Source organism: Accipiter gentilis, chromosome 1 (genome assembly GCF_929443795.1).
Source record: "Accipiter gentilis chromosome 1, bAccGen1.1, whole genome shotgun sequence".
NCBI lineage: Eukaryota > Metazoa > Chordata > Aves > Accipitriformes > Accipitridae > Astur > Astur gentilis.
The window spans coordinates 30,762,027-30,789,719 of NC_064880.1; the positions used below are offsets into that span (position 1 = coordinate 30,762,027).

Sequence of the window (27,693 nt, forward strand, 5' to 3'; positions counted from 1 at the left end):
TTTAAAAAACAACCAAACAAACAACCCACAAACAAGCAAACAAAAAAACAAGAAAAATCCCCAACACTCCCAAAAACCCAGCTTAAGAAACATAACTTTCCTTAATGCGTGTACACCCCCTCCCCTAAAAGCTCCCTAGTGAGTAGTTAGGGCAGCTAGTAGGAGCTTAGGGGTCAGGCAGCTGACTCCCTGCCATAATAAGCACACTTTATTTTCCCTGAATCTCACATTCTGATGAAATATGAAGGAGACAACATACCAAGAGATGATAAAGCATCAGAATATGTTTAACACCAAATAATCTCAATATTCAAATAATTAAGGCTGACAGTGTCTGCTAACCATGCTGCTCAGCCTACGTGGGACAAAACTCCACCCCCACCCCCCCTCCCCCCAGCATGTGTCTCTCAGGTTCAAATATACAGGTTGTGTGTTGCATTAGGGACAGGAACGTGGGATGGAGGACCCCAACGGTCAGTGAAGTTCTTGCTTGACTCTGAATCCCTGGAATCTGTATCCAGTGACTATTCTTTTTATCTCTTTAATTTAATTGTGATTTTTCATTTAGTGTGTAGGCACAGCCTCCATTTTTAATCTCATTGTTGTTACTATCCTAATGAAACTCTCGTTTCCCTGAGTGATAACCATTAAAGCGGGTAGTGCAGAAATAAATGCCTTTGCAGTGAATTTCATACTTCTTTTTGCTAACCAGGAAGATACTTTGCATGGGCACATAAGCAATTATGTGATTTAAGTTTCATTTATTCAAATTCTTAATTAAGCGCAGAAAACTAGTATTTTTAGTATTTGTATTAGTTAAATGGCAATACAATAAATAACCTTGGTCTATAGGAAGTGAAGTTTATCACTAAGTTGATTTGTTCTCTAAACAAATTGATTTCCATGACGAATGCGTGTTACCTCTAGTTCGAGCCTTGACCTTACTGTCTCCAGTGCCGCAGGGTACCTGTCTACAGCACAACGTGGGGCTGGGCAGAGACACGGAAGCCGCCTCACTGGCAACATCTTACCAAGAGGCAATTGGCCACAGCCAAAAACATGGGAAAGAAGGGATTAAACTGAGAAAAACTTACTCCTCGGGCTTCTACGGAAGAAATGAGGCGCACTGGCAAGAAGTTGGTAGCAGTCAAGGAACTTGCATAGAGCGTGAGGGAAAGAAAGTCTTCAACAAGGATAAAGGAAAGCAAAATTATAAAAGATTATGGAGGCAGTGAATAGCTGTTAAAAATGTATGTCTAGCAAAAATTTAATGTTCAGAACTATTGGGGAAAAGAGCTATTTAGGATAGTGCTTAGGGGTGTAATTAGGAGCCTTAGGATGAAAAGGGAAAAAGTCTCATGGTAATTTCAGGAAAACGTCCCAGCAGTAAATTCGCCCAGCAGTTTAGCACAGCGTTACTTGACCTCTTACCAGCTGGGCCAGGCCTCTAACTCGGTGCAAAAGCTGTCCCACATGTCCTTGGTCCAGGCCTCCTTCCCGGCAGATCCGCAGTGACGCGCGGCAGCCTGTCATGTGCGCGGCGCGTTGGACCTGCTACGCGTGTCCTGCAGGACGCCCCTCGGGAGAGCAGCACGCATGTCCGCCCCCGTGTCCCTGGCCTGGGTGCAGGGCTCCTTCCCTGGATGGGGGCCGCGTCTGCCTCCAGCTCCCTGCCGGAGGGAGGCTTCACCGTCCCCATTTCAGACCACAGGGCAGAGGGAAAAACACTGTGTGCGGAGGCCGTATGCGGGGAGCCTGCGATGAGGCTTTAGGAGATCTCTGCGACGAGGGAAGCAAGATGCCTTCTGACACAAGAATGCAGACTTCTGTTTATGCCAGATTAGCTGACAGGATGGAAAAACCTGTTATCTATGACTTTATGCAATACCAAACTTTCCTGCCCTTCCCCCCGCAATGGCAAAGGAAGAAGTAAAGGCTTCTAAAAGGCATATATGATATACTCGCTCTGTTCCTGACCTAATTTTTGCATGCTGATGAATGTTCTGCAATGTTTTTGTTATAGCTATAATTATATTGCAATAAGGGAAAAAAAACATTTAGTGAACCTAGCAATCATGTATTTCTTTTTTAGTCACACAAAATTACTGCTTAGCAACTGCACACCAGCCCTAGAAAGCTTATGTAATGCAAGAGAAGGAGGGTTAGGAAATGCATTGTGGATTAAAGCAACTGCTGAGCAAACCATGTAAGGCACGAGGGCTTCTGCTTCGGTCGCGTGCTGGCAGGAGTGGAAGTAGACGGCAGAGGATGCGTGCGTGAGAGCGGGGCGTGAGAAGCTGGGTGCGGGGCTTGTTATTGCACCTCCAGCAAACTTCCCCAGTGCCCCCTCTCCGCAGCACTGGGCTGGCTGGGCATGAGCTCTGCCTCCAGCAGAATCCGAGGACCCCGGGCTGATGTGCCGACGGGAGGAAGCCTTACATACGCATCGAGTGACCCGCCTTCTCTTCAGTTCTTCAGCACACGCTTCCTCTGCCTCTGGTCACGGGCTTTTCAGGTTATGCTGTCTCCAGAGCCCTTGCATAGACTGATCGTGTCTTCATGCTGGCCTGATCTGCTCTCTGCATGATCTGGGACACACCACGGACATGCTGCTCTTGATGCCACCTTCTGTATGTCAGTTTGGACAGCACGATTCATGAAATTCTCTGATGTCTATTGCTGGTTTCATGGTCAGAGTACTATTTTTTCTTATTTGATCTCCCCCAAGAGTCATGTCAATAAGCTGCTCAAGGAATTTGTTTAAGAGCTTTTAGTTAGGTATCCTTTCCTATTTCTCATGTAAGTATTTTGTCTCAAGGACATATGTAGCTCCTTGTATTACTCAGGTCTTTATCGCTACTCTGCCTCAGTGAATTGGAGCAAACGGTTCTTAGGCCTTTGGGAGCCTTTGATTAATGTATTTCCTGAGGCAATTAGGCATTGTTTTGAAAAATACAGTTGGCAGCCAACCAGGATTCATTTTCAAGCACTGTTGCCTGTAATTTTTGTTTCTTGCTATCAAGCCTAGAGTTTGAATGCTAAGCTTTTTCTCTTTGCTTCTTTTTTTCCATGCCTTATTACTAACTGTGTCAGTAATGCAAATAGGATTGTCCAAAGTATTAAAATTACTCATTTTGTAGATTAGTATTCTTAAGGTAGGGTATCCTAAAGCTTACTTGGAAGGATCACTCACTAAACCCAGAAGAACTTAGCACAGCATGATGCTGTTGCTCACTGCTCATCTCCAGCACTTGCTCTGTTCTCAAAAAGGGGAAGGGAAGAGATTCCTTTAATCGCTTTTTTCCTTTTATCCCCTTTCATGTTCTCCAGTATCATGATGCTGGACATACGTTGTTTGTACCATGCAATAACTCTCACGTGGTATCTTCCAGTAAGCTACTGGAATTCAGATACACTGAGATTGCTGCGAGGTGGGTTAGACACCACCGATGTGGTACAGTACAAGCTACCTCACAAAAAAGAAGTTCAAAGCCCAGCTAGGCACCTTTATTAAAAGTAGGCAGAGGCAAATAATCAAATACATGTGGAGGAGTCATAGCATCTATTGCAAGCTGTTCCCTAGGTGAGTTGCAATGACGCTTGCAAATCACTTCCTTGCAGGAAACTCTGAACTTCTCCTGGAAGTAGTTCCCCAACCCACACCTAATCTTGCCTTTCGGAGAAAAGGCATCATTTCCAAATGTGTTACAATACAGTGGATACGTTGGTTTTCAATCTCGTTCAAAAAAAACCCAAAACCAAACAATAGTCCATGTGCGGCAGCCCAGATACTCACCCTTCTTAATCATTTCAAATATGATGCAATGCTGAGTCTCTACAGCTCCTTCATGCCCCCTCACAGGGGAAGAGTTGTGGTCTGCCCATGGCTTGCTTTGAAGTTCTCTCTCCGTAATATAAATCAAGGAGAGTTGGTCTGAAGTTACAGCAAAGAAGTGACTTGGCGTTGCCTGGTGAGGATGTTGGCAGTGGAGGAGGCTAAAGAAGGAGTTGGAGGTACAGTCGTGGAAAGTGTAGGCTGGCTTGTTCTGTGGTTTGTGTCCATCCTTGGGTTGGAAATCTCTGCTGGCATTAGGAGGGAGCTGATATTCCCCTTATTGCACTGGTGGGAGGAAAACCCCCACTAATGTTCCCTTTTCCATCTGCAGCTCTGATATCAGGTTTAGCCCCTCTCCTAAGCCACCGTGTCAGTTTACTAATAGCGTTAATTAAGAACAGAAAACTAATCTGCCAGTGCACCTACACCCAAGTCTCCTTCTGTTATGAGTAACTTCAACAGTGAGCTTTGATCTAGCTAACCACCCTCCTCCCACACCTTCCCCCCCCCATGCCTTTTTGAGCTCCAGTCAAAGACTCCTTTCAATATCACAAATGAAGAGGCAAATACGCTTTGGAAGGTGAAGGTAACGAACTGAATGCTTTGCTTCACCTAACAGTGCCGGCTGAGAGCTTCCCAAGTGACTACTGCTGCTGGTAGGCAGGGATCAGAAGCAGCGCGAGCGTCCTGGCACCGTTCCTTGCCGTCTCCCTTAGTGGTCCGAAGGAGGCGAGCACGGTGTCAGTGGGGCTTCCCACCCTACAACTGCCCACTTCTTGTAGGTATGTTAATTTTGTAATGGGATGGAAGGTAGCTAATCTGTCTGCCGGGGAATGTTTGCAATGTACATGGAAATTGTATTCTCGGCATCATAAAAAGACTTAAATGGCCCAACCCTCCCTCTTCATTTCCTTGGTTCTTTTTAGTCTGCTTATATTTACGAGATACTAAGAAGAACTTGGGAGTGCAAATGTTATCCTCTCTCAGCTGATCTCTGCTGAATGGCACCAATGGTCTGTGTACCCAAATGTGACGTGTTGATTTTTTTGTTTGTTTCTTTTTTCCTCATTACGCTGGCATATGAGTACACTGGAAGCAGTCGGAGAAATGAGGCTTTTGCTGCTTTCCTAACCCTCCTGGAGAGCCAGCAGTCAGTGTAGCATCTCTCCTGATACCCATCCCAGTACATCACCACTGACCAGCACCAGTGTGCAAGGGACACAGAAAGAGAAGAAAGGAAAGATACCATAAAGTTTTCAAAACTGATTACCTAAAGTATCCAGGAAACCTGACCAAGGAAAATGGTCACATGGAGTATTCTCTTGTTTCATAGCGAAGGCAGTATGGATTGGCTGGAAGCTGTATGGAATGACATGTATCATCTGGACACAAAAGGCTGCTAGCACCATGAAGCCACTTGCCACACCGCGCTCCAGTGCGCTGTGAGCTTTCATATGTGAACGCAGACCGTTTGCTTGAAAACAAAATGCAAACTCAAGGCCTGTGTGACAAGTCTGTGTGGATATGGCCTGCGTCTGCTAGGAGGATGAATTTCACAATTAGGCTAATCTGGAAACTAGACTTTGTTAAGAATCATTAAGCTGGAACTCTACTCTTTGTTTCAACGCCACTTTCTCTTATGTGGCTGTTACTTGTCCTGCTTTTGCTCCTGCGCGGCTTGTGTTACACTTGCGTGGCTCCCCTTCCCGTGTTGTGTGCTTACTAAGATATTCCCCCAACAGTCTTGAGTGTGGTGTTTTGAACTCCGGTCAAATCCCACATGTTGGCGAGCAGGGAAAGCTGGAATTTGGCTTCATGTGCAATCCCAAGCACAAAGTTAGTGCGGGCTGTCAGAGGAGCGGGAACCACCTCCCGATTTCTGGCCGGCATTCAGTCCCACCCAAACGTGCCTCGCCACTGCAACCCCCACCCCTCCTGTGGGAACACAGAGCTGCCACACGCTGCAAAATATACTCCAAAAGTGGGGGTTTTTTTAATACTTTAGTTATCACTCGGAAGGTGTTTCTTGAGTTGAGGGTATGTTTTTGGTTTGCTGTTTTATCAGTTACAAACACAAGCTTGTAAGTTCCCTGTTGTCCAGCACAAGAGGAACGTGGCAAAGATTTTGCAGCCTGCCACGGAGGCAAAATAAACTTCTTGTGACAGGTGAGAGCTATGCACCAGGAACCACAGAAGTCAGTATTTTCCACTAATTACCAACAAAATGCTGTGCGTGTGCTGGCAAAGATCCCAACATAAGCAATAAAAGCACGTATTTTGGCATGAGGTCAGTCCTGGGTAACAAATCCAAGTGTGTCATGTGCAGGAGCAGAAATCCGTCCCTGGGAGCTAATGGACAGCACGGGTAGAGGATGGTGTTTCCTGCTTTAAAACGCTGTGGTGGCTCAGATAGCACAGTGAGGTAAATGTTGACTTTTTAAAAGCCAACCACTGCAGCTCTAGGTGACAGGGATGCTTTGCAGAGGTCTCCGTTAAGTGTTTTCTGGGATCAGGGAGGGCTTAAGGAGGGGAAGCATTGTGTGCAAAGGAGAAGAGTGCTCTGCTGCTTGGCCTACTTGCAGAATTAAAAATAAACTAAACATGTTTCTACATGTTTATCCAGCTAATACTAGCAATGAGAGAATCTGCACCTCAAAGCTAGATATCCTGGGGCTCTTGCAGGGTTATGGAGGTGTTCTCAGGATCGCAAAAGTTTATCCTAGTTGCAATTACTGCAGGTGTGATGTGGCATGGTTTAGCATGCCTGCCTCTCGCCATGACACAGACGCTCCATGGGAAGCAGATGATGTCCAGATGGATGTTTGTGCTCTCATCCCGTAACTGGGGCTATATGGGGAATGTGGTATTGGGTGCTCCGTGTTCCAGGAGTTAATTGCTTTTGTATTTGGGAGTGATGACATTGCAAAAGGGTTGTAGTCAATTATATCCTTACGGGCCAGCAATCAGAGAAGAGCCTGAGTCAGTTAATAGATAAAATGTGATTTTTATCTCTCCCCCCCCCCCCCCATTGAACTGGATAAGTGAAGCAGCTAACCAGTGCAGCAGCTTTTAAGCATTAAAACATACTCCCCACATTGCCAGTTCTTCTTTTCACTGGCTGTGTAGTGCAGCTCCCCTCAAAACGTCTTCAGGAAAACTCTGAACTACAGAATACTGGCCAAAATGTGTCAGACCTCATAGGAGTTGAACAAGCAGCTTGCTTTTATGTAAAGCTAAATTTGAACAGTCTGCACGGCAGTTACTCCAATGGAGAATCATTTGCTTTTAAAAACAGATATGTATTTTTAAACATGTAAATGTGAGCAACCAGAGATATACTTCAGGCTAAATGCTGTCTGTGGTCCCACTCATGACAGCCACTGTATGAAATGGGGTAGGGGCATGATATGATGTACGGGCATTTACAGAAGTCAGGCAATGCCAGGCTCTACTTTCTGCACTGGTAGTAACTCAACTATATACTTACAAAAGCAAATCAGCATTGGAATATGTACCCAAAATATAATATGATGATATAATGCCATCTCCAGAGGCAGACACTTCCAGGTGAGCACTTGAGTGCCCAACGCTTGTTTAAACATTGACTTGGATGTCTCCACTGTCAGGATGTGGCAGAGCTGTCAGTGCCCACCTGGATCTCAGCTTTGACACCTGAGCCACCCTCTCTGGCCAGTTTTACTATCAGCTGTCAGACTCCTGTGCTTTGTGGAGATTTTCTGCATTGGCAGAGAGAAAAATCATGCCTGATGTTTGCAGATGAAGTTCAGAACCGGCAGTAGTAGTGGTCTGCACCACGCTAAGTGCATTTTCCAGCCGGTGACTTGCACTGCTGGGAAAGGGCAGAGTTTTTAATACATACAGGTGTGACCTAGCTGCATCCAAGTATGAATGAGATTTTCCTGACCACGGAAGCAGAGTATCTGAGGAGTCCTGCTGTGCAGGAAAGTCTTCATGAGAGAATGGACCAGCAAAGCTGCTATTTGCAGTCCTCGCCACTCCAGCACAGCTCAGGCAAGCTGCTGTGCTGACAGAGTGGCCCACAAGAGCAGGGCAGAGCAAACGTCCCGTCTAATGGACTTGTCCTCTTTCGTTGTCTTGTTTGGCTCTCCAGCATGACTCACCTAGGGCCCAAAGATAAGCCCTGGTACTCAGACAGGAGCCGCAGAAGCAACCTTGTCAGGGATGATGGCTGGTATTGAATTTACCAGTCCTTTATTCAGCTCCAGGACTGGTTTCCTGGAGTTTCCATAACAGAAAGGCAATGCAAAGCTGCAATCTTCTTGCAGATTCCTCTGATGCTTTGTGGCTGGTCAGCTTGTGCCTGTCATCTCACCTGACTGTGTTTTCAGTTGTTGCTGGTCTGCATTCTCACTGCTGCACCTGCATTGCTCACGCTGGGTAAATGAGACTCCGTTGCCAGTGTCATTTTTGCCTGAGCAGCGTGACCGTGAGGGTTGATGCGTGTTTAAAGGGGAGCAGCGTTTCTCCTCACCTGCACTAGGTCAACCCTTGTGCCACTGATCTAACGATGTATTTTGTGATTGTGGTTTCTCTGCTTGACTGCGGGCTTTTTCCTCGTTCTCTTTCTTTCCAGACTCAAGTCCTTTTTTTCAGAAGCATCCTTCTGATTAGATAAATGTGCACCATGTCGATGCTATAATATGTAAGCTCTGTAACTGCAGAGGTTAAGATCACCACTTTTGAGTAAGTTTTTGGTATTTTTAATTCCTTTGGCCTGTGTAATAGAAAACAAAGAAAAGATATGCTGAAAACAAATTTGCTACAAACACCCATGGGGATAAAATATATTTGCAGGATGGCTGAGGTGTGTCTCGGTATGGAAACCTGCAACTTTGAATTTCTTGATTTGTGGAATTAAATCCTCTCTGTCAATACGTACTAACGTGTATGTTAATGCTTAGCATGTTCTTCTGAGTGGTGGAGTAAACGGGGGAAGTACAGGCCATTAGCATCTCAAGACTGCCGTTAATTCCTTGAATGCATTTCTTCTAGGAAATATTTACTCCCTCTGTTTTGCTCTTGCAAAGGATTGTTTGCGATCGTTCTCTCGCAAATGCCCGGCGTGTGCCCACTGCATCTTTTTTAGCCATCTGTTGCCATCTGGTGGCAATCGTGTTGAGCCGCCAGCCTTCTGTGAGATGGCTTCCAGTGGGAAATGTGTGCCATACTGTCTATAACTCGGGGCAATCTGGTAACAAACACATGGCAAATTCACAAATTGCTTATCTAACCATCTGCCTTCTCTTATCCAGTGCTGCCATAATCCACTGTCACCCACAAAGCCATTTTTCTGATACTAAAATGCATTTAAAAATGCATATACTGCATTTGGAAGCTAAAAAAACCCCAAATGAACACTGCTATTATTTTTCAGCTTTTGTGCCCTTAATTTCTGTCATGTAATACCCACTGCTTTTCTCTACTCTTTTTATTAATTTCACTTCTGCTTCCCCCATGCTGGCCCTGCCGTCCCTGCAGCCGTTGGGGCCTCCTGCGTCTGCTTTTTCTAGTCGGGCGTTGCGTTTATGCACGCAATTCTGCGACAAAGATTTCGGTTAAAATCTTGTATTCCTCACTCTGCCAAAAGCATTAGGGATTCTGCTCACTTGTAACGTGGCTGCGTGATATCGCCCCGCTAAAGAGACTTACCTGCAGTAGCACTTGTTCATGGCTGGCTGACCTCAGGCTGGAGTGGGCACAAGCCCTGGCAGCACTTGCTCCTGGTACATGAATGAAAGGAGCTATGCCCTAAATTCAGCAAGCGGTGAGTTCTGCCTCTTTCCAATTGATAGGAATGAGACTGGTCTGCCATTAGCATGGTGGGAAGTGGGTTTGGCTGAGGTCGGGGTGGGGGCTCGCAAAACAAGCTAGAAAGCTTGGAGTTGAGGTAGACATGAAAAGGGGAACAAAACAGTTGTCAAAAAATCTCTCGATGCTCTGAAGGTAAGAAAACAAACAAACAAACAAAACCCCAACCTTCATAGCAAAGGATCAATTTCAGGCACTTGGTATAGTTCATCCCCTCCCTTTGCTTTTTCACCTCAGTCATGACAGGTCACATTCCCCTGCCAACAACAGGCAGCATTCACTTCTCTGTCCATATTTAACTGCAGAAGCTCAGGTTGCCTTGATTTTTGGGGGAGGGAAGTAGTCTTGTGTCTCTGCCAGTGAACATGCCTTGCAGCCAGGCTGTCGCTCCCCAAAGGCCTTCTCCAAATACCTGCTCCTGCCTCTTCCAGCGTGAGCTCTGACTTCCAGCCAGAGAGGAGTAGCTGGCTCCCAGGCTGGGGGGCTGTTCTCGGGTCGGGTCAGCTCAGCTGCAAGAGAAATAATCCTAAAGCTGCAGACTTTGCGGGCCTCCTACAGGTTCTGCATCCTGCCCATTCCAAGCAGCCAGCCCTTTTTTTTTTGGCGGGGGGGGATGGGACAGAAATTTCTGTTACCCGAGAGCTACAATTTGCCAAAGACCGTGGTAACGCTCTCCTACATCTGTTTTGGAGCAAACCTGCCAGCCCTGCCTTGGGTGGGCAGGAATGCTTTGAGAGAGCCTGAGAGGATCAGGAGGGGCATCGTCAGCATTCCCACAGTGCCTCCGTGCAATTGTATCTCCACTGGGCACGGCAGCTGCCCGGCCCCGGGGATAAAGGTTGGAAGCAGCCAGCCGCTTGTTTGAAATAAGATAGCTGCAACAATGGGAGCTGCTGGCCAAGGCACAGGCCAGGGACGAGGCCAGAGTTATGTAGGTGGAGAGCTTTTACTGGAGGATAAATGGGAATGCAGAGGCTGAACGCTGAGTTGGTGAGGGGGAGTGATTTAAAAAAAAATAAAAAATAAAAACAAATAATAAAGGCATCCAGCACGAAAGACCAAACCAGCTGGCAGACAGCACAAAGGATAGCCATAAGAAATACAAAGTACATCTGGTGGCACCCAGAGGCAGAGCTAAGAAAGGTTTTTGTGGGGAATGTTTTCTGGAAAAAGACATTTGGAGCAGCGTGTAAGAATGATTGTGGCAGGTCACCTAGTGCAATGTCCTGTTTCCAAACAGCAGGTGCCTAGGGAAAAGTGCAAGAACAGCTTAAGCATTAGGCAATATTTCCCCAGGATGCTGCCCCAGCCTCCTGTGGCTTGTGACTCTGGGACTTCTGTGACAGACTTCTTTGGTTTGGGTTGTGTTTTTTTTTTATTTAATAGCATGAAATTAATTTATCAAACTGATTTTTTTGGAATACACACAAACTTCTGGCAACCAGACACTCCTGTGGCACCACGTTCTGCTGCAGTCACAGTGTGTGAAGGAGCATCTTGATTAAGCCTGCCAACTCCAAGTTTCCCTCGATGCCCTCTACTTTTTTGCACTGGGGCAGAGAGTGAATCCAAATCTGCCTTCTCCAGACCATTTGGGATTTTACAGACCCCATCGAAGCTCTTTCTCTTCCTGGCTTCTCTTCCAGGCTGAAGGTTCATACTAGCTATCTGTTCCAGGTACGGAAGCCAGTTTGTACTCTGAATGTCATTGCCACTTTCTCCTGGGCCTTTTCCAAGTCTCCTTTTGAAACCAGAGGACCAGAGCTGCAAAGAGCACTCAGGACACCATGGATTTATAGTTGCATCTTTCCAGTTTGCTTCATCTCCTGTCCTAGGAACTGGTGGACTGGCTTTTCTTATGCTGCTGAGCACTTCACAGAACTATCTATTTCAAGATTTTGTTCCTGAGTTGTATTGGTGAGCTCAGAGAGAGACATATATATATAAAATTCTTCACAGTTGGTCATTTTCTTTGCTAGCCAGAATAACTGATTATTATTACCAAACACCTCACTTTTCACCCCTTTTCCAGGTGAGTTATGACAATAATGAGCAAACACTAGCATGCCCTGCAGGAATCCACTGGATCTGCCCTGCTATAGAAACCAATCATAGTCCTACCTTTCACAGTTCAGTAAGTCTATAGAGGTATCTATGGGAGGATTTCTCCCTCTTACTTCAGGATGCTTAGGTTAGTTAACTGCTTTCAAGGGGGGGAATCTACTGAATGCCTTGTAAAAATCCCAGTAGATTCAAGGAGATTGATCTCTCTTGAACATATTCGTTCATTTCTTCAAAGAATTCTCATCCATCTGTGAAGCAAAGGGGGCAGCCTCATCCCAGCGTGCAGTCTGTACTCTGGTAAGGGTGCATCAGAAATAAATGACTTCAATTTGGTTTCCCTCGGAGAAACAAAATCCTAAATCTGGCAAGTTGCTCCAGTCACAAAGGGTGACGCACAGCTTCGGTTCTCTAGCTTGGGAAGTTTCCGAGATCTCACCGAGGTGTTCAGTTACTCTACAGATAATTCTTTCTTATCTTCATTTATATATTTATTTGTTTATTAAGTCACAGATCACATTGCCACTTAGAAAAAAATGACCTTCTGTAAACTGCAGAAGATACTTGACTGGTGAAACACATTGTGCTCCCATTTCCAACCCAGCAGTGCAGTGGCCCTCAGCTGTCATTCCTAAAAACAGGTGCTGTAAATCAATACCTCGGTGGTTATATTTCCCAGCACCCTGGCAGGAGGCAGCACAGCCCTCCTCTGAAGAGACCTTAAAGGCGCCTCGTGTGTGCCTCCGTCTGTATGACTGCAGCAAGAGGGAGCCGGGATGATGAAGGTGCATCGTGTACTCCTCCTCATCTCCGCAGGTAAACATGTTCCAGCCATTGCCTTGAATGGGGGTCAGCTCCTTCCTCACTGTGCAGGACCAGGGCTTTGCATATACATTGGTATGAGCAAATGTGTGTTCTGGGAGCAGCCTGTCCTGCTGATAAGGTTTTATGAACACACCAGATCTGTTCAATGAGAGCGTTGGAGTGTATTCGTAACAGCTCAGATATTTGTAATTTCAGACACCAGATATTTTGAAGTAGAGAAGTTTTTGTGCTTAATTATTTTTCTCTCTCTCATTTTTTGCCATGTTCCCATTCGCTCTAGTGCTACATGTATTTCAAAATGTATGAAAGGATCTACTGAACGTGGCTTAAAATGTAAAAATTCATCACAAGAACCTTCATTAAGTTGTGGGACTGCTGGCAAGGAAGCAGAATTGATTTGCAGCTGCACGTGTTGTACCAGGATAATTCCTTTCAAACTGTCTCTTAAAAGAATACATATTTTGTGATCCTAAAAACTTTTCACCAAATTCAAGCAGTATACTAAATTCCTACCAAGCCACACCAGAAGGTAGCAATGGGAAGGATTTTAATTGGATTAATAAAGCATAGCAAAGATATTGACTTAAGTTATGATCGCAGCATCATATCTAAAAATTGAAAGACGACTCCTGCCCACCCCAGCCCAGCCTCCTGGCAGGGCAAGCAAGCAGTGCTCGGCTGCGGCTGACAGCTTTTCTCAATGGCATCCAAGTATTTTAATATCATCTCATGGCAGGACAAGGCTGAGACAGAATCCTTGGAATCTCAGCTCAACTGTATAAAAGGAGCTGATGAAAAGTCAGTTAGGAAACAAGGGGAAATCCTGGCTTAGGTTGGAGTCAGCAAAATTCTTGTTGACTGCAATGGCCCAGGATTCAAACTGAGAGAGGGGAAGGCAAGGATGGGATCTTCCAAAAATGCTTGCGGCGAGGCTCAGCTGTTCTGTTCCCTCTCACTACCTTTAAAAGAGGGTACATACAAAAACATGCCCAAGCCCCTATTTCCATTTCCATTACTCCCCTGTAACAGTGAAGCAGCTACAGTCTGGGTATGTGATGTGGCCGCTTGCTCTGCAACAGGCGGCCTGGAAATGGTGTTCGTCTGTTTTTCTGTGAGGTGGGAATCTGAGCCCTCACCCCTTGGGAGTACAATGCCACGCACACGCACTGCTAAAGCTGCGCTAAAACAAAGCTGTTGCCTATTTTCACTCATGATGCCCTTCTTACAAGGGCTCTTCCATGTAGCGCTGCCGAGTCATGCTGAGCACTCTGTGGGCAGATCTCTCCAAGGACAGGTTTGAGACCTTCCCTGAGGAGAGGGAGGTATGAGACCGCATTGTGAATGGTTTCCTTCTCTCTCACCACGAACACAACGTGAGCAACTGCCATCGTGGAGAGGAGCTCCCACTCTGCTTAGACTTCAGATGCAAGGAGTCTGGATGAGGCTTTCACCTCAATGACTGTTGTGCTTGGCCCTGTCCTTTAATGTTACTCTTGCAGGCAAGTCCATGGAATTGAAGGTGGAGAAGACAACATCAGGAATCCCTGATTATGGGTATTCTATGTGCTTAACTGTGCACAAGTATTGCATGTAAGCAGAGTTGTGGGTTGGGAGAGCCTGGAGGAGATTCCTAATGCTCAGTCTGATGTCCACAGTCATGGGATGGCTATTTGTTTTCACTCATCTCCTGGTCGGAGGCTGTTGTTGCCTTACTCCTAACCTGACCTCCAGATCAGATAGGTAGCTACCCCTGCTGACAGTATTTGCAATGCACATAATGCACACCTGAAATGAGGAATCACACAGAGGTCTTGGAGTTAACCCATCGCCAGTGGCTTGCTGTTGACAGTACTTCCTTCGTGCCCACCTCAGACTGCTGGTGCTGTAGCCTGTTCCCTGTCCCATCTCACTGATGCAACCCCTGCTGTTCTGCAGCTGGCCTGGCCCTGTGCTATGAACACGAGACTCGCCTCGTCGAGGACTTGTTCAGGGACTACAACAAGGTGGTGCGCCCAGTGGAGGACCATCGGGATGCCGTTGTCGTCACCGTCGGGCTGCAGCTCATTCAGCTTATTAGCGTGGTATGGTATAAACGCGTGGTACATGTTGAACCGCTGGCTTACGTGATAGAGCTGACTGGTGTCGTTTTTCTAAGGAAACAATTTTTCTCCTTTAATCCTGATGTTTGCTGCTACTGCCTTCTTTTCTTTCTTTTTTTTTAAGGATGAAGTAAATCAGATTGTGACAACCAACGTACGCCTGAAACAGGTAACTCTAAATATTGCTAACCATTTCATCCAATTCAAATAAATGCGTGAGGCACAGCCAGGAATTAACTACTCTGTTATACTTTTAGGGGCAACTTGGACAGGTGGGTCAGTTAGCAGAGCATTTCTTCTTTCTGGGGTCTCAAGACCAGAATGTGCTAGACACTAAGAGCTTTAAGAAAAGCATTTTGTGTTGTATTTCAAACAGTACACTTCTGGTATATTTAGCTTGCCTTTTTTATTTTATTTTATTTTTTAATGAGCTTCTTAAACCAAAATTTAAGTTAATGTAAAAAACTAGCTGGGGGTCCCACTAGCGTGTTTATGCTTACCTGCATGTCCCAAAGCCAGGGAGGTTCATGTTTCTAGGAAGTACCAAAACTACCCCCAGAAGTGCTGGAAGAGGCTCTCAGTGGCTGAAATCCTCCCTCTTTAGCAATGGACAGACGTCAACCTCAAGTGGAATCCAGACGACTATGGCGGCGTGAAAAAAATCCGCATCCCCTCAGACGATATCTGGCGGCCAGACCTTGTTCTTTACAACAAGTAAGGGGTGTCAGCTGCCTGGGGAGGGAGGGGTAGCTCTGTCCCCTGGCACCACTATGGCAGGGCTGCTGTGCCACAGCATCTGGGCCCGTGGGCAGCACACGTCGGAGCAAGCTTCTCCAGGAGCGGGCACAATGGCACTGGGGGGACCAGTCAATCTGCAGCCAGAGAAATCCTTTTGTGACTATGTTAATTATGCTGCCCATATTGCTGTTAACGTCCTTGTTCCTTTTGCAGCGCAGATGGCGATTTTGCCATCGTTAAATACACCAAAGTCCTTCTGGAGCACACAGGCCTGATCACCTGGACGCCACCAGCTATTTTTAAAAGTTACTGTGAAATTATAGTCACGCACTTCCCATTTGACCAGCAGAACTGCAGCATGAAGTTGGGAACTTGGACATATGATGGTACAATGGTTGTTATTAACCCGGTAAGCAAGGAGTTTGTAATTGGGAAAAGCAGTAAAGACTGTTTTTAGGGAAATCTCAGATTTAGAATAGAACATAACCTTGTTTTGACTGAAAAACAACCAGGCACTACCTGTAAAATATAAAAACCCTATTTATAGATCTAGCACAAAATTTCCTGCTTTGGCTTCTAAAATCCTGCATACACATAATTCCTGTGCACTAACTAAGTCTCCTACCTGTCTATCCTCTGACAGCTTCATGCCACTTCTTACAGTGCTGCCTGTTCTGCTTTTGGGTTTTTTTTGCTTACTTTTTTTTGGGGGGGTGCTTTTTCTCTGCTCATGACTTTCCATTTCCAAGGACTCTTTCTCTGTCCCTTCAGGTACGTCTCCTACCTGTAAATATTTAATCAGTCTTTCTCTTAGTTGACTATCCTTGACTGTTTCTGTAAAATATTTAGTTGAATTCTGTGTAGAGGATGATACTCTAAGGCAAAATAACATGCACAAAGTAGTTTGCTCACAAACATACATGAAGTGTCTAAGTTGTTGGGGATCCTGTTCCTGAGCCACTGCCAAGTTTTTATTTTGTTCAGAACATCTAATATTAAGAACTTGGGGGTTTTTGCTGTCAGGAGAGTGATCGTCCCGATCTGAGTAACTTCATGGAGAGCGGGGAATGGGTAATGAAGGACTACCGCGGCTGGAAGCACTGGGTTTACTACGCTTGCTGCCCTGACACTCCCTACCTGGATATCACCTACCACTTCCTCATGCAGCGCCTGCCTCTCTACTTCATCGTGAATGTCATCATTCCCTGCCTGCTCTTTTCCTTTTTAACTGGGTTAGTTTTTTACCTACCCACAGATTCAGGTATGTGAATTTATTCATACTATTGCCATAGAAATTGTTCTTCTACCAAGTTTCTGAGATATTCTGAGTATTTGAAATCACCAGCCAACTTGAAGGGCAGCACTTACTAAAACTGGACATTTCTGCTTAGAATAACGGCTCTAAACATTCTGCAAATAAAGCATAAGCACTGAAAGCTGAAACTATTCATATGAATAAATTGGGCTGATTTCCCACAGAAGTCACTGCTTAACTAGCCAGTTAACTTCTACAAAACAAAGATCTAGCTAGTTGTTTTTTACGTTTTGCCATAGGTAGGTAGTTAGCACATCATGCAGTAAGTGAACACACATGGGGTGAGTGGGGCCCTTTGGCATGGTATTAGAGCAAAGAGCTTGTTATCCATTCACAGAAATTACCCCGTGTGACACAAAGAGTAAACCTGGACTCTTCTGGCCTCCTTTGTCCCTGCTGAGCAACTCTTGCTCCCTGCAACCATTTCCTCTGCTTCATTCATTTTACCTTGTCTCAGCTTTTCATACTGCTTAATTTCATTAAGCCCCTTCTATGAAATACTTGAGGTATTTTTTTTTTAGTGGAAAACTTTCTATAAAGTTGAACTTGACAGAAAAAAGATGTGTGAATCATGTTTTGGGGTTCGGTTTTGACATCCTACATACTGGAAGACCTCAAAGAGCAACTGACCTCTGGTGTCAGATGTGATTTTTTGTCTGCCCACTCAGCCCAGCATGAGCCTGCCAGAGAGTAAGTAAGGCAAGCGAACCCCCAGGAGGCTGTGGAGCAAGCATTAATCAGGTGCATATACTTCATCGTTCAAAATGCACAGCCCATGAAGTGCTCCTGGCAAGTAAGCTTTCCGTACCCATCACCCGTACCTCAGCCCAGTCATAGGTGGTGAGTCCCACTTTAATGCTGGAGCTGATGCTCTTAGGCTTTCAGGTTTGGCCCGCCTAGTTACTGCTTTGGATGCTGGGAGAGATGATTGCGCTCCAGATGCACACACATGTACTTCTGTGAGTAGTCTGTACTGAATGATAGGAGCAGCAATGGTTTTTTTTTTTGTTGTTGCGGGTTTTTTTTTTGTTTGTGTTTTGGTTTTTTTTGCATGGCAGGTGAGAAAATGACTCTCAGCATCTCTGTCCTGCTGTCTTTGACTGTGTTCCTTCTGGTCATTGTGGAGCTGATTCCCTCCACCTCCAGTGCAGTGCCTCTGATAGGCAAATACATGTTGTTTACAATGGTGTTTGTCATCGCTTCAATCATCATCACGGTCATCGTCATCAACACCCACCACCGCTCCCCAAGCACTCACACCATGCCGCACTGGGTCAGGAAGGTGAGCTCTATGGCTTTCCATGTTTCCTGGTTTCCACTGAGCACTCCATATTTTATTGGTAGGTTTTCTAATAAAAGTCAACAAGAATTGGGGAAGTAAATGCATCACGTTAAATCTCTCTAGGCACAAGAGCCAGTGTTAACTACTTAGCTGTGCATAAAGTCAGCAAGACTGCTAAAGTGCTCCTTTAAGTAACAAAATTGTCCACTGGGGTAGAGTCTTGCAGGGAACAGATGAGGCAAAACACAGGCAGCTGAAAGTACAGGGAAAAGAAAATGTCCAGCTGGACTCAAATTACATTTCCCAGTCTGATTCTCCTGACGGTAAAGCTCTGCTGCCTGCCAGTGGCCAAATGCACCAGTCTATGTGAGTGCAGAGCACAGCACAAAGGCCATTGGAGATACCTGCGTTCAGCATCCCATTTTGTGAAAGACAATTTAGCAAAAGCTATGATCTTCTCCATGCTTTTCCAGTAAATACAGTTGCTCTGCAGTTCTTGGAAGCAAGGACATCCTTGCACAGTAGTCTAAACAGTAACCACAAGATGTAGAAAAAATTGGATGTCTATCATTACAAGTTCTTTGCCAGGGACACAGTACCAAAGAGGACCCATTCAGTTATTCTTGCATTTTTTAAAGCCTGCCTCAGTGCATATTAAACCATGACATGGATAGGAGATTGTTCTGTGTATTTCTAATTATACTTTTAAGGCTACAGCTTACATCAGATTCATTCTGCAGCACAAACAATCCCTGCAGAAGGGAGATTTCAACAGGCAAACACTGCATGTGCTTAAAATCGCTCCTGGCAGCAAGCTTTGTTACTCCAAAGGAAATTATTGTAAACCTTATATGCACGTACAACAAACATTTGTAATAGGAAAGTCAAACATAAGTAGCCAAAAGAGATCTTCTGTAGTCCACTTTTCAAGCCAGATTTTTAAGCAATATGTTCTAAATTAGATGAGATTGATGGAGCTCTGTCAGTTCACACCACCTGAGGGTCTGCTCCGGGACGTCGCAGCCCCCTTCATGCGTAGATGTTGGCTATACGGCAGGGGAAAAGGGTTTCCAGAGAACGTGTGACAGGCCTGCTGGTGACTCAATCTGCCCCAGGACATAAGGCTGACAAAAGCCCCAGTGTGACTGAGGCACGGGCTGTGACATACTCTGAGAGGGAATCTGTAGCCGATCCAGCACGGGAAGGGATTTGTGACCAGAGAGGCTTGCCTTTGTTCAGTACGCAGCTGCGTCTGCAACGCAGCCCCGCAAACCAGCAACTGTCGTCGTCTTCCTCTTTGATTTCAGATCTTTATTGACACAATCCCAAACATCATGTTTTTCTCTACAATGAAACGACCATCCAGGGATAAACAAGACAAAAATATATTTGCAGAAGATATTGATATTTCTGAAATTTCTGGGAAGCCAGGTTCTGTGCCTGTCAACTTCTACTCCCCGCTTACCAAAAATCCAGATGTGAAAAATGCGATAGAGGGAATCAAATACATTGCGGAAACCATGAAATCGGACCAAGAAGCCAGTAACGTAAGGCATTTTTTGTTCATGATTCATTTCTTGCTTTCAAATTGCTACATCTTATGTTTTTGGCAAAATATCCCCACCTCAAAAAAACCCACTCCAAGCCCTGGTCTGGCTTTAGCAGGCGACAGTCTTCTCCCCTTGATGCAGTCAACGAAGAGCAACAAATAATTGTTGCAGATGACAATTGCATCTTGGCCCCCCAAAAAAGAAAATTTGAAAAAAAAGTGTCAGCGCTAAGGTTTCCTAAACGTGGTATGTGAAGCCACAGAGATGAGGTGTCTGTGAGTAGCAAAGTAGTTTCAAGAACTGTAAGCAAGTTCCAAAACACATTCCTCCTGTCTCCCACTCGGGCATCTTCCCCCTGCGGTAAGCAAGCTCCTGTTGCTTTTGAAAAGCCAGGAAGCAAGCCAAACTCCAAAAGGCTGGTGGTTTTATCTGAGAAGTGTTGTATGTAACTTACAAATGATAATTCTTATTTCGATAAGGTTTTGTTTTATTCCTGTACGCTACAACTAGTCCCTGCAAGTGAAGCATGTCATGAGCTACTCCGATGACTGACTTTTTCCACTTTGCAAGCCAAAGGAAGGATAAATGCGTGTAGAGTCACATATGGCAGTGTTCCCCAGGAAAACCTAGCTCTGCTGCCTCCTAGCAGATTCAACACAATTAACCCCCTCTTTTATTTCAGTTATCACAGCTCACACAGCTTTTGCATGGGTAATTCAGTCCTGGGACTTCACCTTTCTAAGTGATCCTAGACCTTTCCTGTTGAGCTGCAGGCTAGCCTGAAGATGGGGAGAGAGTTCTGCGGGGCAGTAATTTGGCCATGCTCTTGGAAAGGAGGCGCCTCCTTCCCATGGGCAGGATTTGCACCACAGTGTTTGTTCCTGTGACCGAATTCCTGGAGCATGTGGAAAGGCTCTGGCTGTAGTCTCGTGTTCCACATGACTCCTGTGTCTCTCTGCAGATAAAGTGTTACCTTCAGCAGGGCTGGCGTGGCTTCAGTGCCTCTGGGCTTCACTTCCTCCTAGGCTTACAAGGAGGGTCTTCGGGTTACTGGCAAGTGCTCCCTTCGGAAGTGGAGCCCAGATGCTTGTGTCATCTGGGCACCGCTGATATCACTTCCAGGGGGTTTCAGAAGTCAAGTTCCCCAAATAAACTGAAGGTTGTGACTTCTGAAGGCTGCTGCTTTATTGCATTGACTTAGGCGCTTATGAAGCACCTGAAAAGAGTATTGATTATCAGTGTCCTCTAGATAATTTACGGCACCCTCTGCTACTTGTGGGGCAACTAAGGCAGAAGTAGACAGTGTCTTAGGCCAGTACGTATCGCTCCATAAGGCAGAGTTACAGGGTGAAAATCCTGTGCCCTGCTGCACTTAGCACCTCATGCTCTGCTTGATCTTACAGTGCTGGGTTCCCACAAAAGCGCCCAGTGAAAAGGTGGTCGCAGAGCAAGCGGTCACAGTATTCCACAACTGGAAAAAAGACTAAGGGATCTACAGAGAAGGTTTTCCCAGACCTTAGAGAGTATGCTAGGCATGGAAAGCAGAGACTAAAGCTAAATTATCAATTGCTTAGGTATCCCAAGAGAATGAAAAAGCAATAGAAAAACAAAAGCCAGTTAGATCAAACAAAGTGTTTTGCTTTCAACATTTTAAACTCTCTTTCAAAAGCAATCGTTTAACTAAAAATTAAGCTTTTCTACACTTCTTTTTAATGAAATTGTGCACCAAATTGCCTGGGATTCTTAACAGTTTAGCCTGGAAACTTGCATTTCTAGATAGCTTAGGCTTTCTCAACCACTGACCTGCTTTTGAGAAGAAAATGAGTATTTTTTTCCATAACAATAGTGGAACTTAAGGCAGAGCCTTTCCCTTGTTCAAGAGGTAAGTTACAAGAACACCCTTAACAAACATGGCTCTGCAGAGATTTTACTATCTATCTCCTTTGTTTCTTTCCCAGGCTGCAGAAGAATGGAAGTTCGTTGCAATGGTTGTTGATCATCTTCTCCTTGGCATATTTATGCTAGTTTGTATTATAGGAACATTAGCTGTATTTGCTGGTCGCCTCATTGAATTAAATCAGCAAGGATGAACATCAGCTGGAAACTATTTGTTACCCGGGTCAGCATCTGAAAGCATCTTAACCATCAAAACCTGGCCAGTCTCTGAAAGCTTCACAGGCAGGAATTAGTCCCTGCTGGGAAAAAGCAGGGATAGTAAAACGTAAGGCTCCAAACTTAGCACTTCTGAGCTGCTGCTCAGTGGCATTTCATTGCCAGAAAGAAACACTTGCGTTACTGGTAGACTGAATGGCTGTCAGCCAGCTTTTGATCCATTTTACCATTTATTAAAAATGTTAATGTATTAATAAGTCTGTCTGACTTTGTAACCCACAGATACAATTCCAGTGAAATCAATAGCAGTGTTAATAAGCTTTAGCTGAGCTGTAAATCTCTATCCAACTTTAGCGTTCAAGCTGGTTTTAATATCTGCTCTGTGGTTTTTGTATTGGCAGAGTCACAAATGACTCCTCTTGTAACACTAGATGTAACCAGCAGAAATATCTCAAACTCCATGCTTAAGCACTTGATTTTCATGCACAAATCTGAAATGACTGACTGTCATATGTGACTCTACCTGTAGAAACTCTTGCTACAGCAAAGAGGAGGGACTGTTTCTTACTGTGGGATGGATCCAGCCTCAGCCAGTTGGGTCCCACTGGTATTTTTTGCCATCAAGTCGCATGGTAAAGGACTATGTAGAGGAGGACTTTTTGCCTTGTTTTATCAATGAGCCCTGCTCCCTGATCATCAGCCATCCAGTGGCTATGTTGCAGTCGCTGCCCTCTTATTTTCACCTGTTGATATTCATTATAAGAAGCCCCGTGTTCATTATGTATTAATGCTCAGAATTTTCTGTTGTCAACAGAGATGTTCTGCAATTGCATCCTAAGGAAAAAGTTAAGGCCAGAGGGGAAAGGGTGGTATCCATAGGTTAATGTCTGTACTCAGCCTACTCTGCTCCAGGAAAGTTGGTTTCCACTCTCCATTTTGAGTGATGACTAATGTGGGGGGCAGCTTCAAATTTGGGGGTGCTCAGAATGACATCTTAAACACAATTTTCACTGTCTCCTGCCCTGCTCAAATAGATCATGAGCATTAAAGTCAGATGCAGCATCACAAAGATCATTCTAGGCAAAGTGTGGGTCTCAGTTTTACTTTACGTGTAACAAAATGACAGGACACCTCCTCTTCTGAGCAACACAAATAATTACCCAAACTTTATTCAAATGTTGAGCAGCAGCTCACTCTAGTGGCTAAAAGAAAGTAGTGCTGCTTTTGGCCAAAGACCTTTGGGGTTTAGTAAATACTCAACATAAGCAACAAGCCTCTGTGTGTTTCAATAATACAGCATGGAAATACGAGCAGTGCTCCCTATTTTCCTCAATAATAAATAAGGAGAGGTGGGGCAACTGACACAAGTTACTCATCTTTCCCAGCTGGTTGTCCAAACCAATAGGACTACTTTGCTAACAGCTGTAAATAATTTGCTGTGAATTTAATAAAATTATTTGTATTATGATAATGTTCTACAGGAATGTGTCGTGTCTGCAGACAGGCATTTGAAACACTCTATAGGGAAAATCAGGCACTTGTGCAATACTTCCATCATTGCGTAGTGTTTGCTGGACAATGTTTTTGGTGAGCTGCAGTCCCAAGCAAAGCAAACAGTTTGTCTGGGGCAATCAATCACTTGTAACGCTCTGCTCAGCTCTTACTGTTTAGATGATGGTAATCTTTGCCTCCCTGGATGATCGTTAACCCTGTAAACGATTGCTGAAGATGTATGCTGGGCAAAACCTCTGCTGACAGATGGAGTGTTTGCTACAAATTTGTTTATCTTCAGTGTGAGTTCTCAGCTCTCGGTCTTCGGCGGGAGTCACGCAGTTCCCCGGCTCCCCACGAGCTAAGCTGCAGCATAATGGTGCCTGGGACTTAATTTGGGAGGTGGTGATTGGCACTAAAATTGACAGAACAATCCTCTTGGAGCAGCATGTGGTTGAATCTTAGCATTAAAAATAAACATCAGGTAACAAAATTCATGGTGAGCATCCGCAGTACCTTTGTTCAGCTTGCCCAACTTCCTTGAGGCAGATCTGGGTCGTGGCCTCCAAATTCCACCTGTGTGCTGGGAGGTGTGTGCATGCCTGTTCGCTTCTCCAGCTCTCCTCGTACATAGCTAGCTACTGTGTTGCAGTGTTTTCTTTCCACTTCCTCAGAAAAAGTTTTGAAATTATTTATTTGAAAATTTTTATTTGTGACAGTTTGATCTGCCTTATGGGTACAGCAGATCTTCTGCCTTCCCATTGCTCTGAGTCTTGATGAACTACTTGCATGTCAAAAGATGTGATACCAGGCAAAAATAAATGCTAACAGCTTCCCTTCTTAGGTTGCAGAATCTGAGCATTGTACTCCAACTCTCCAAACAGATGGTCCTCCAACCATCAATAAGCACACTTCAGGAGACAGTTCATCTGCATCTTTTTTTGCTTTGCTTTGAATACTCAGGCTGTCCCAGCCATCTTTATTCTCTGTTCCTAGCTCACCTTTGTGATATATTTTTCTTGCATACCACTAACATCACCTGTTACCAGTATCCATCTACTGAAAGAGAGCATTTCTTCTCATCTGCTACTGCCCTTTTAACATGTCAGCACATCTGTATGCCTGCTAAAATAGTAGTTTTGGAGGTTGTAAATGTACTATCTCAGTCACTGTCAAAGGTAATTTGTTGTCAACATGTAGGTACATATTGTCTAATGATTTCTCATTTACAGTACTGTAGTCTCTCCCTGCAATCTAAATACTAAACTCTCCTCTCTCCTGCGTGGGTAGCACCAGCAGCCCCAGGGAGATGGTCCTGGATAATACTCGTTGAGACCCGCGCGTGCCTCTCTGCTGCCTCATTGCCTTCAACAGACAAATTTTGGCTCTGAGCTTTGACTAACAATTCTCATGATAAGCAAAAGAAGAAACAGGCCTTACACACTCATTGTTAAATTTCTCTAATAAGTGTAAAAAACAATGAAATGCAAACACTCTGGTGCTGAAGTAAGCAGACCTCATTTAAATGAAGGCAGACCAGGGGCCTCTGGGTGAGAAGGTGTCGCTTTCATAGTGATAGTACCCCAAGCAGTTAACTTGTCCCTCTTTTAACTGCCATCTTCTTGCTATTAAAGCTGCTTTTGTTCACTCTGAGCTTGTTGATAACACCCTATTTATGTCCTTAATAGAATAGCTCTCCGGAGCATCTCCATCTTCTTCGGACCGAATCTCTTTCCATTTTTTAAACAATTTGGCATTTAACGTTCCCCTTCCCATCCCTTTAGCTGACCTTCAGCTCCTTTCCACTGTGCCATGGATATTTTGCTCTCAGAGATGCAGTCACCCCAAATCTCTTTCCCCTTTGGCACTTGTGTTATTCAGGAGACCTAACCTTTCTGAGGGGGGTATTTGAATTTTTAAAGTCCATTACTTTGTACCAGCTCCAAGGGAGCAATTTCACCTCTGTGTGAGTCTGTAATCAGAACAGGCTGCTGCTTTCCATTGTCACCAGGCAGACGAGCTAAACTTGATGGCCTTATTCTGTCTATTCAGCCAGTTGGATCTTGGCTTTGTAAAATGTAGTTGAGCTGATCAACAGAGTGAGCAGAAAAATGACATTCACTGAACTTTCAATGCTTGGTCACGAGATTGCATATGCCAGGTGCGATCGTTCACCTGCAACTAGTGCTTGGGTCCTGAAGCCCCCTTCAGTTTGAGAGGTTTTAAGAAATTGGATTATTATTTCAGGCAATGGTAAGACAATTTAAGTACTCATTTTTTTTCTCCAGGATACAAGTTGCTGGCAACCTCCTTGCTGTGGCCATCTCCCCAGAGATGTGTGAAAGCAGTGTGAGTTTCATCAGGGTGCTGACTCAGCAGTTCCTGTTTCCACAGCTGAAGCAAACCACAGCGGGTAGGGACAGCAGGGTGAAAGAGTATGTGTAGCACAGGACCCGCAAAGTGCATAAACACTGTGCTACTATTGGAGAAAGGAAGCACATTGCCTCCCTGAAAAGTTTGCTTTCTGGTATGGTGGCACGTGAGCTGTCGCCTTTAAAGTCACGGATAGTTTAGCACATCAGAAATGCTTTGGACTTTGGACACTTTTAGAAGGTTGCTGTGCTTGGATTCAGTCACAAGACATCACATTTTCATGTGTTTACTAGTGCTAGATAAAGTCTAGCACAGCCTCCAGGCCCCTAGGCGTGCTCCTGGGTGTAAATTCCCTCCCTCCCTCCCTCTTCCTCAAAAATTGTGAAATTGGTATGAAGTCTCCCAGGCTTCTCTCAGATGAATGTTGCACAGACACTGACTTCTAACAAAGCTCTGGAGTACTTCCTTCCTTCCTTTCTGGAAATCAAATCCCAACTACAGACAGGGCAATCATGCACTGCTTTGCAAAAGATTCTCTGAAACAATCGTAATTCATTCCCTGAAAAGGTATAAAAGAAAGACTGGCAGAGCTATGAAAAATAGCCAACCTGCAAGCAACCATTTCCACGCTCATTGTGAGAGCCCTGCTGAGTTCCGTTGGCTGCAGGTGGGTTATCTACAACAAGGACAGGACAATTTCACTTGTCACGGTGCGACAGGCCAGACTGACCAGCAGGCAAGAGTCCAAAGGAGTTTGTAGGCTACTGCAGGACAGTGATGGTGGGTCACTTGGTGGATTCCCCATAAAGGGAGAACTCTTTCCTAGCAAGGGTTGTCACCATTTCCCGTCATCCCAGCACAGATCTCCCATCGCAGCACGTCTTCCCAACACCTAACAGCTGAGCAGATCTGTATCAGTGTTTGCTATTTATCCCACATGGAGCCTGGAATAAACACATCACATGGTATTTCCCCAGTACGTAGACAAGAAGAAGCTGTCTGCCTCTACGTGACTTTTCAGCTAACCAATGACCCAAATGCAGTATGCCGTGCTTAGGAGCCTCATGTGGATTTGTGACCCTCTTTAGGGAGCTTTAGGTCTGTAAAGGCAGTAAACACAAGAGTACTTGCAGTTTTTCTGTTTGTGAGCTCCATAATTTTTGCTTGCAAGCTAATCTAGGTTGGGGGGCAGGGTGTCAGAAGAGGGTAGAGAGAAAAAATTGAACCTGTTTTTGCGTCCATCTTATAATGCTCCAAGCATGCAATGACACAGAAGCAGAGAAATTACCTGCATAAAAGCCTGGCAAGGTTTGAAACCTTACACTGAAGGCAAATCAGTAATGCCATTGCTCTCAGGGCAGCGTGCCTCACCATAATGCTGTCTTTGGGCAACTGGCCATCCCCTGGTCAAAACATAGAAAGTAAATTGTAGTGGGTTAGCTCAGCGCACAGGCTACTCAGTGTTTGACCTTGCTGGGACGTGTTGAACATGTTTAAGATCTGCAGGACACTTGTCCCTAACATTCATATGTTTTAGACAATAGTGTTATGCAGCCGTTTGGCTGGAGCATGTTCATGCATGGAGTAAACACAAAACGTCCAAATGCCTCTAAAATGTGAAAACCTGCAGAGACAAAAGCACGTGGGATCAATGTGTTGGCTCACACAGGCACCCAGGACACAGCTCTCGTCCTTCAAACCTTGCTCCTATCTGCCCAAGCTACTCCGCTACATAGAATTTGGGCATTTTTTCCGTTCAGGACCTCAGCGCTGGACCCAAAAACATTAACAGAAGTTTCGTTTCTAGAAAAAACTTAGTAAAGCTGAGAGGGAAAAGGAAGCAGAATCTATTGCTTGTCTGGCAAAGCAATCTCTGCATGAGTTAATTGAGGTAAGAAGCACAAATGCCGTTTGGGGCATCACGTAGAGAGGGGTAATTGACCTTCCCGCACCTCTGCATACTGCAAACCTTAAAAGGGAAAAAGCAAGTGCCTCTTTCCCACTGTTTAATCACATTTCTACGCCACCCTGTGTGTCTCTGCCTGCTGCCTTGCCGTTCCCCAAGCTCCACTACCCCTCCCCTGCTGGCTGCTATCAAGGCCGTCGGAGGCAGGTGGGGAAAATGGAGCGTGTTGAGAGCTCTGCAGGCAAACGGAGCATTG

General features: G+C 45.1%; 1 protein-coding gene across 7 annotated transcripts; it reads left to right on the plus strand.

Annotated features, from left to right (window-relative positions):
- The first annotated feature begins 2,247 nt into the window (after window positions 1-2,247).
- Window positions 2,248-25,855, plus strand: CHRNA1 (cholinergic receptor nicotinic alpha 1 subunit). Of its 7 annotated transcripts, none has more exons than XM_049831256.1 (11): window positions 2,248-2,690; window positions 4,455-4,617; window positions 12,426-12,562; window positions 14,507-14,652; window positions 14,795-14,839; window positions 15,275-15,384; window positions 15,622-15,817; window positions 16,432-16,669; window positions 17,782-18,005; window positions 19,313-19,552; window positions 21,514-23,692. In XM_049831256.1, the coding sequence occupies exons 3-11, from the start codon at window positions 12,523-12,525 to the stop codon at window positions 21,643-21,645; spliced, it is 1,371 nt and encodes a 456-aa protein (XP_049687213.1). In that variant the 5' UTR covers window positions 2,248-2,690; window positions 4,455-4,617; window positions 12,426-12,522; the 3' UTR covers window positions 21,646-23,692. The 7 variants fall into 7 exon arrangements, with proteins under 7 accessions (XP_049687213.1, XP_049687035.1, XP_049687126.1 ...); XM_049831078.1 differs by having other exon boundaries at window positions 2,248-2,630; XM_049831169.1 differs by lacking the exon at window positions 4,455-4,617 and having other exon boundaries at window positions 2,248-2,630; window positions 11,363-12,562.
- The last annotated feature ends 1,838 nt before the right edge of the window (window positions 25,856-27,693 follow it).

Excerpts from the sequence above, each read along its gene's own strand:
- CHRNA1 (XM_049831256.1), top strand. The coding sequence starts at position 12,523 with ATGATGAAGGTGCATCGTGTACTCCTCCTCATCTCCGCAG. Across the intron at positions 14,840-15,274 it reads CCAACGTACGCCTGAAACAG|CAATGGACAGACGTCAACCT; the intron begins GTAACTCTAAAT and ends CTCCCTCTTTAG. Across the intron at positions 16,670-17,781 it reads TTACCTACCCACAGATTCAG|GTGAGAAAATGACTCTCAGC; the intron begins GTATGTGAATTT and ends TTTGCATGGCAG.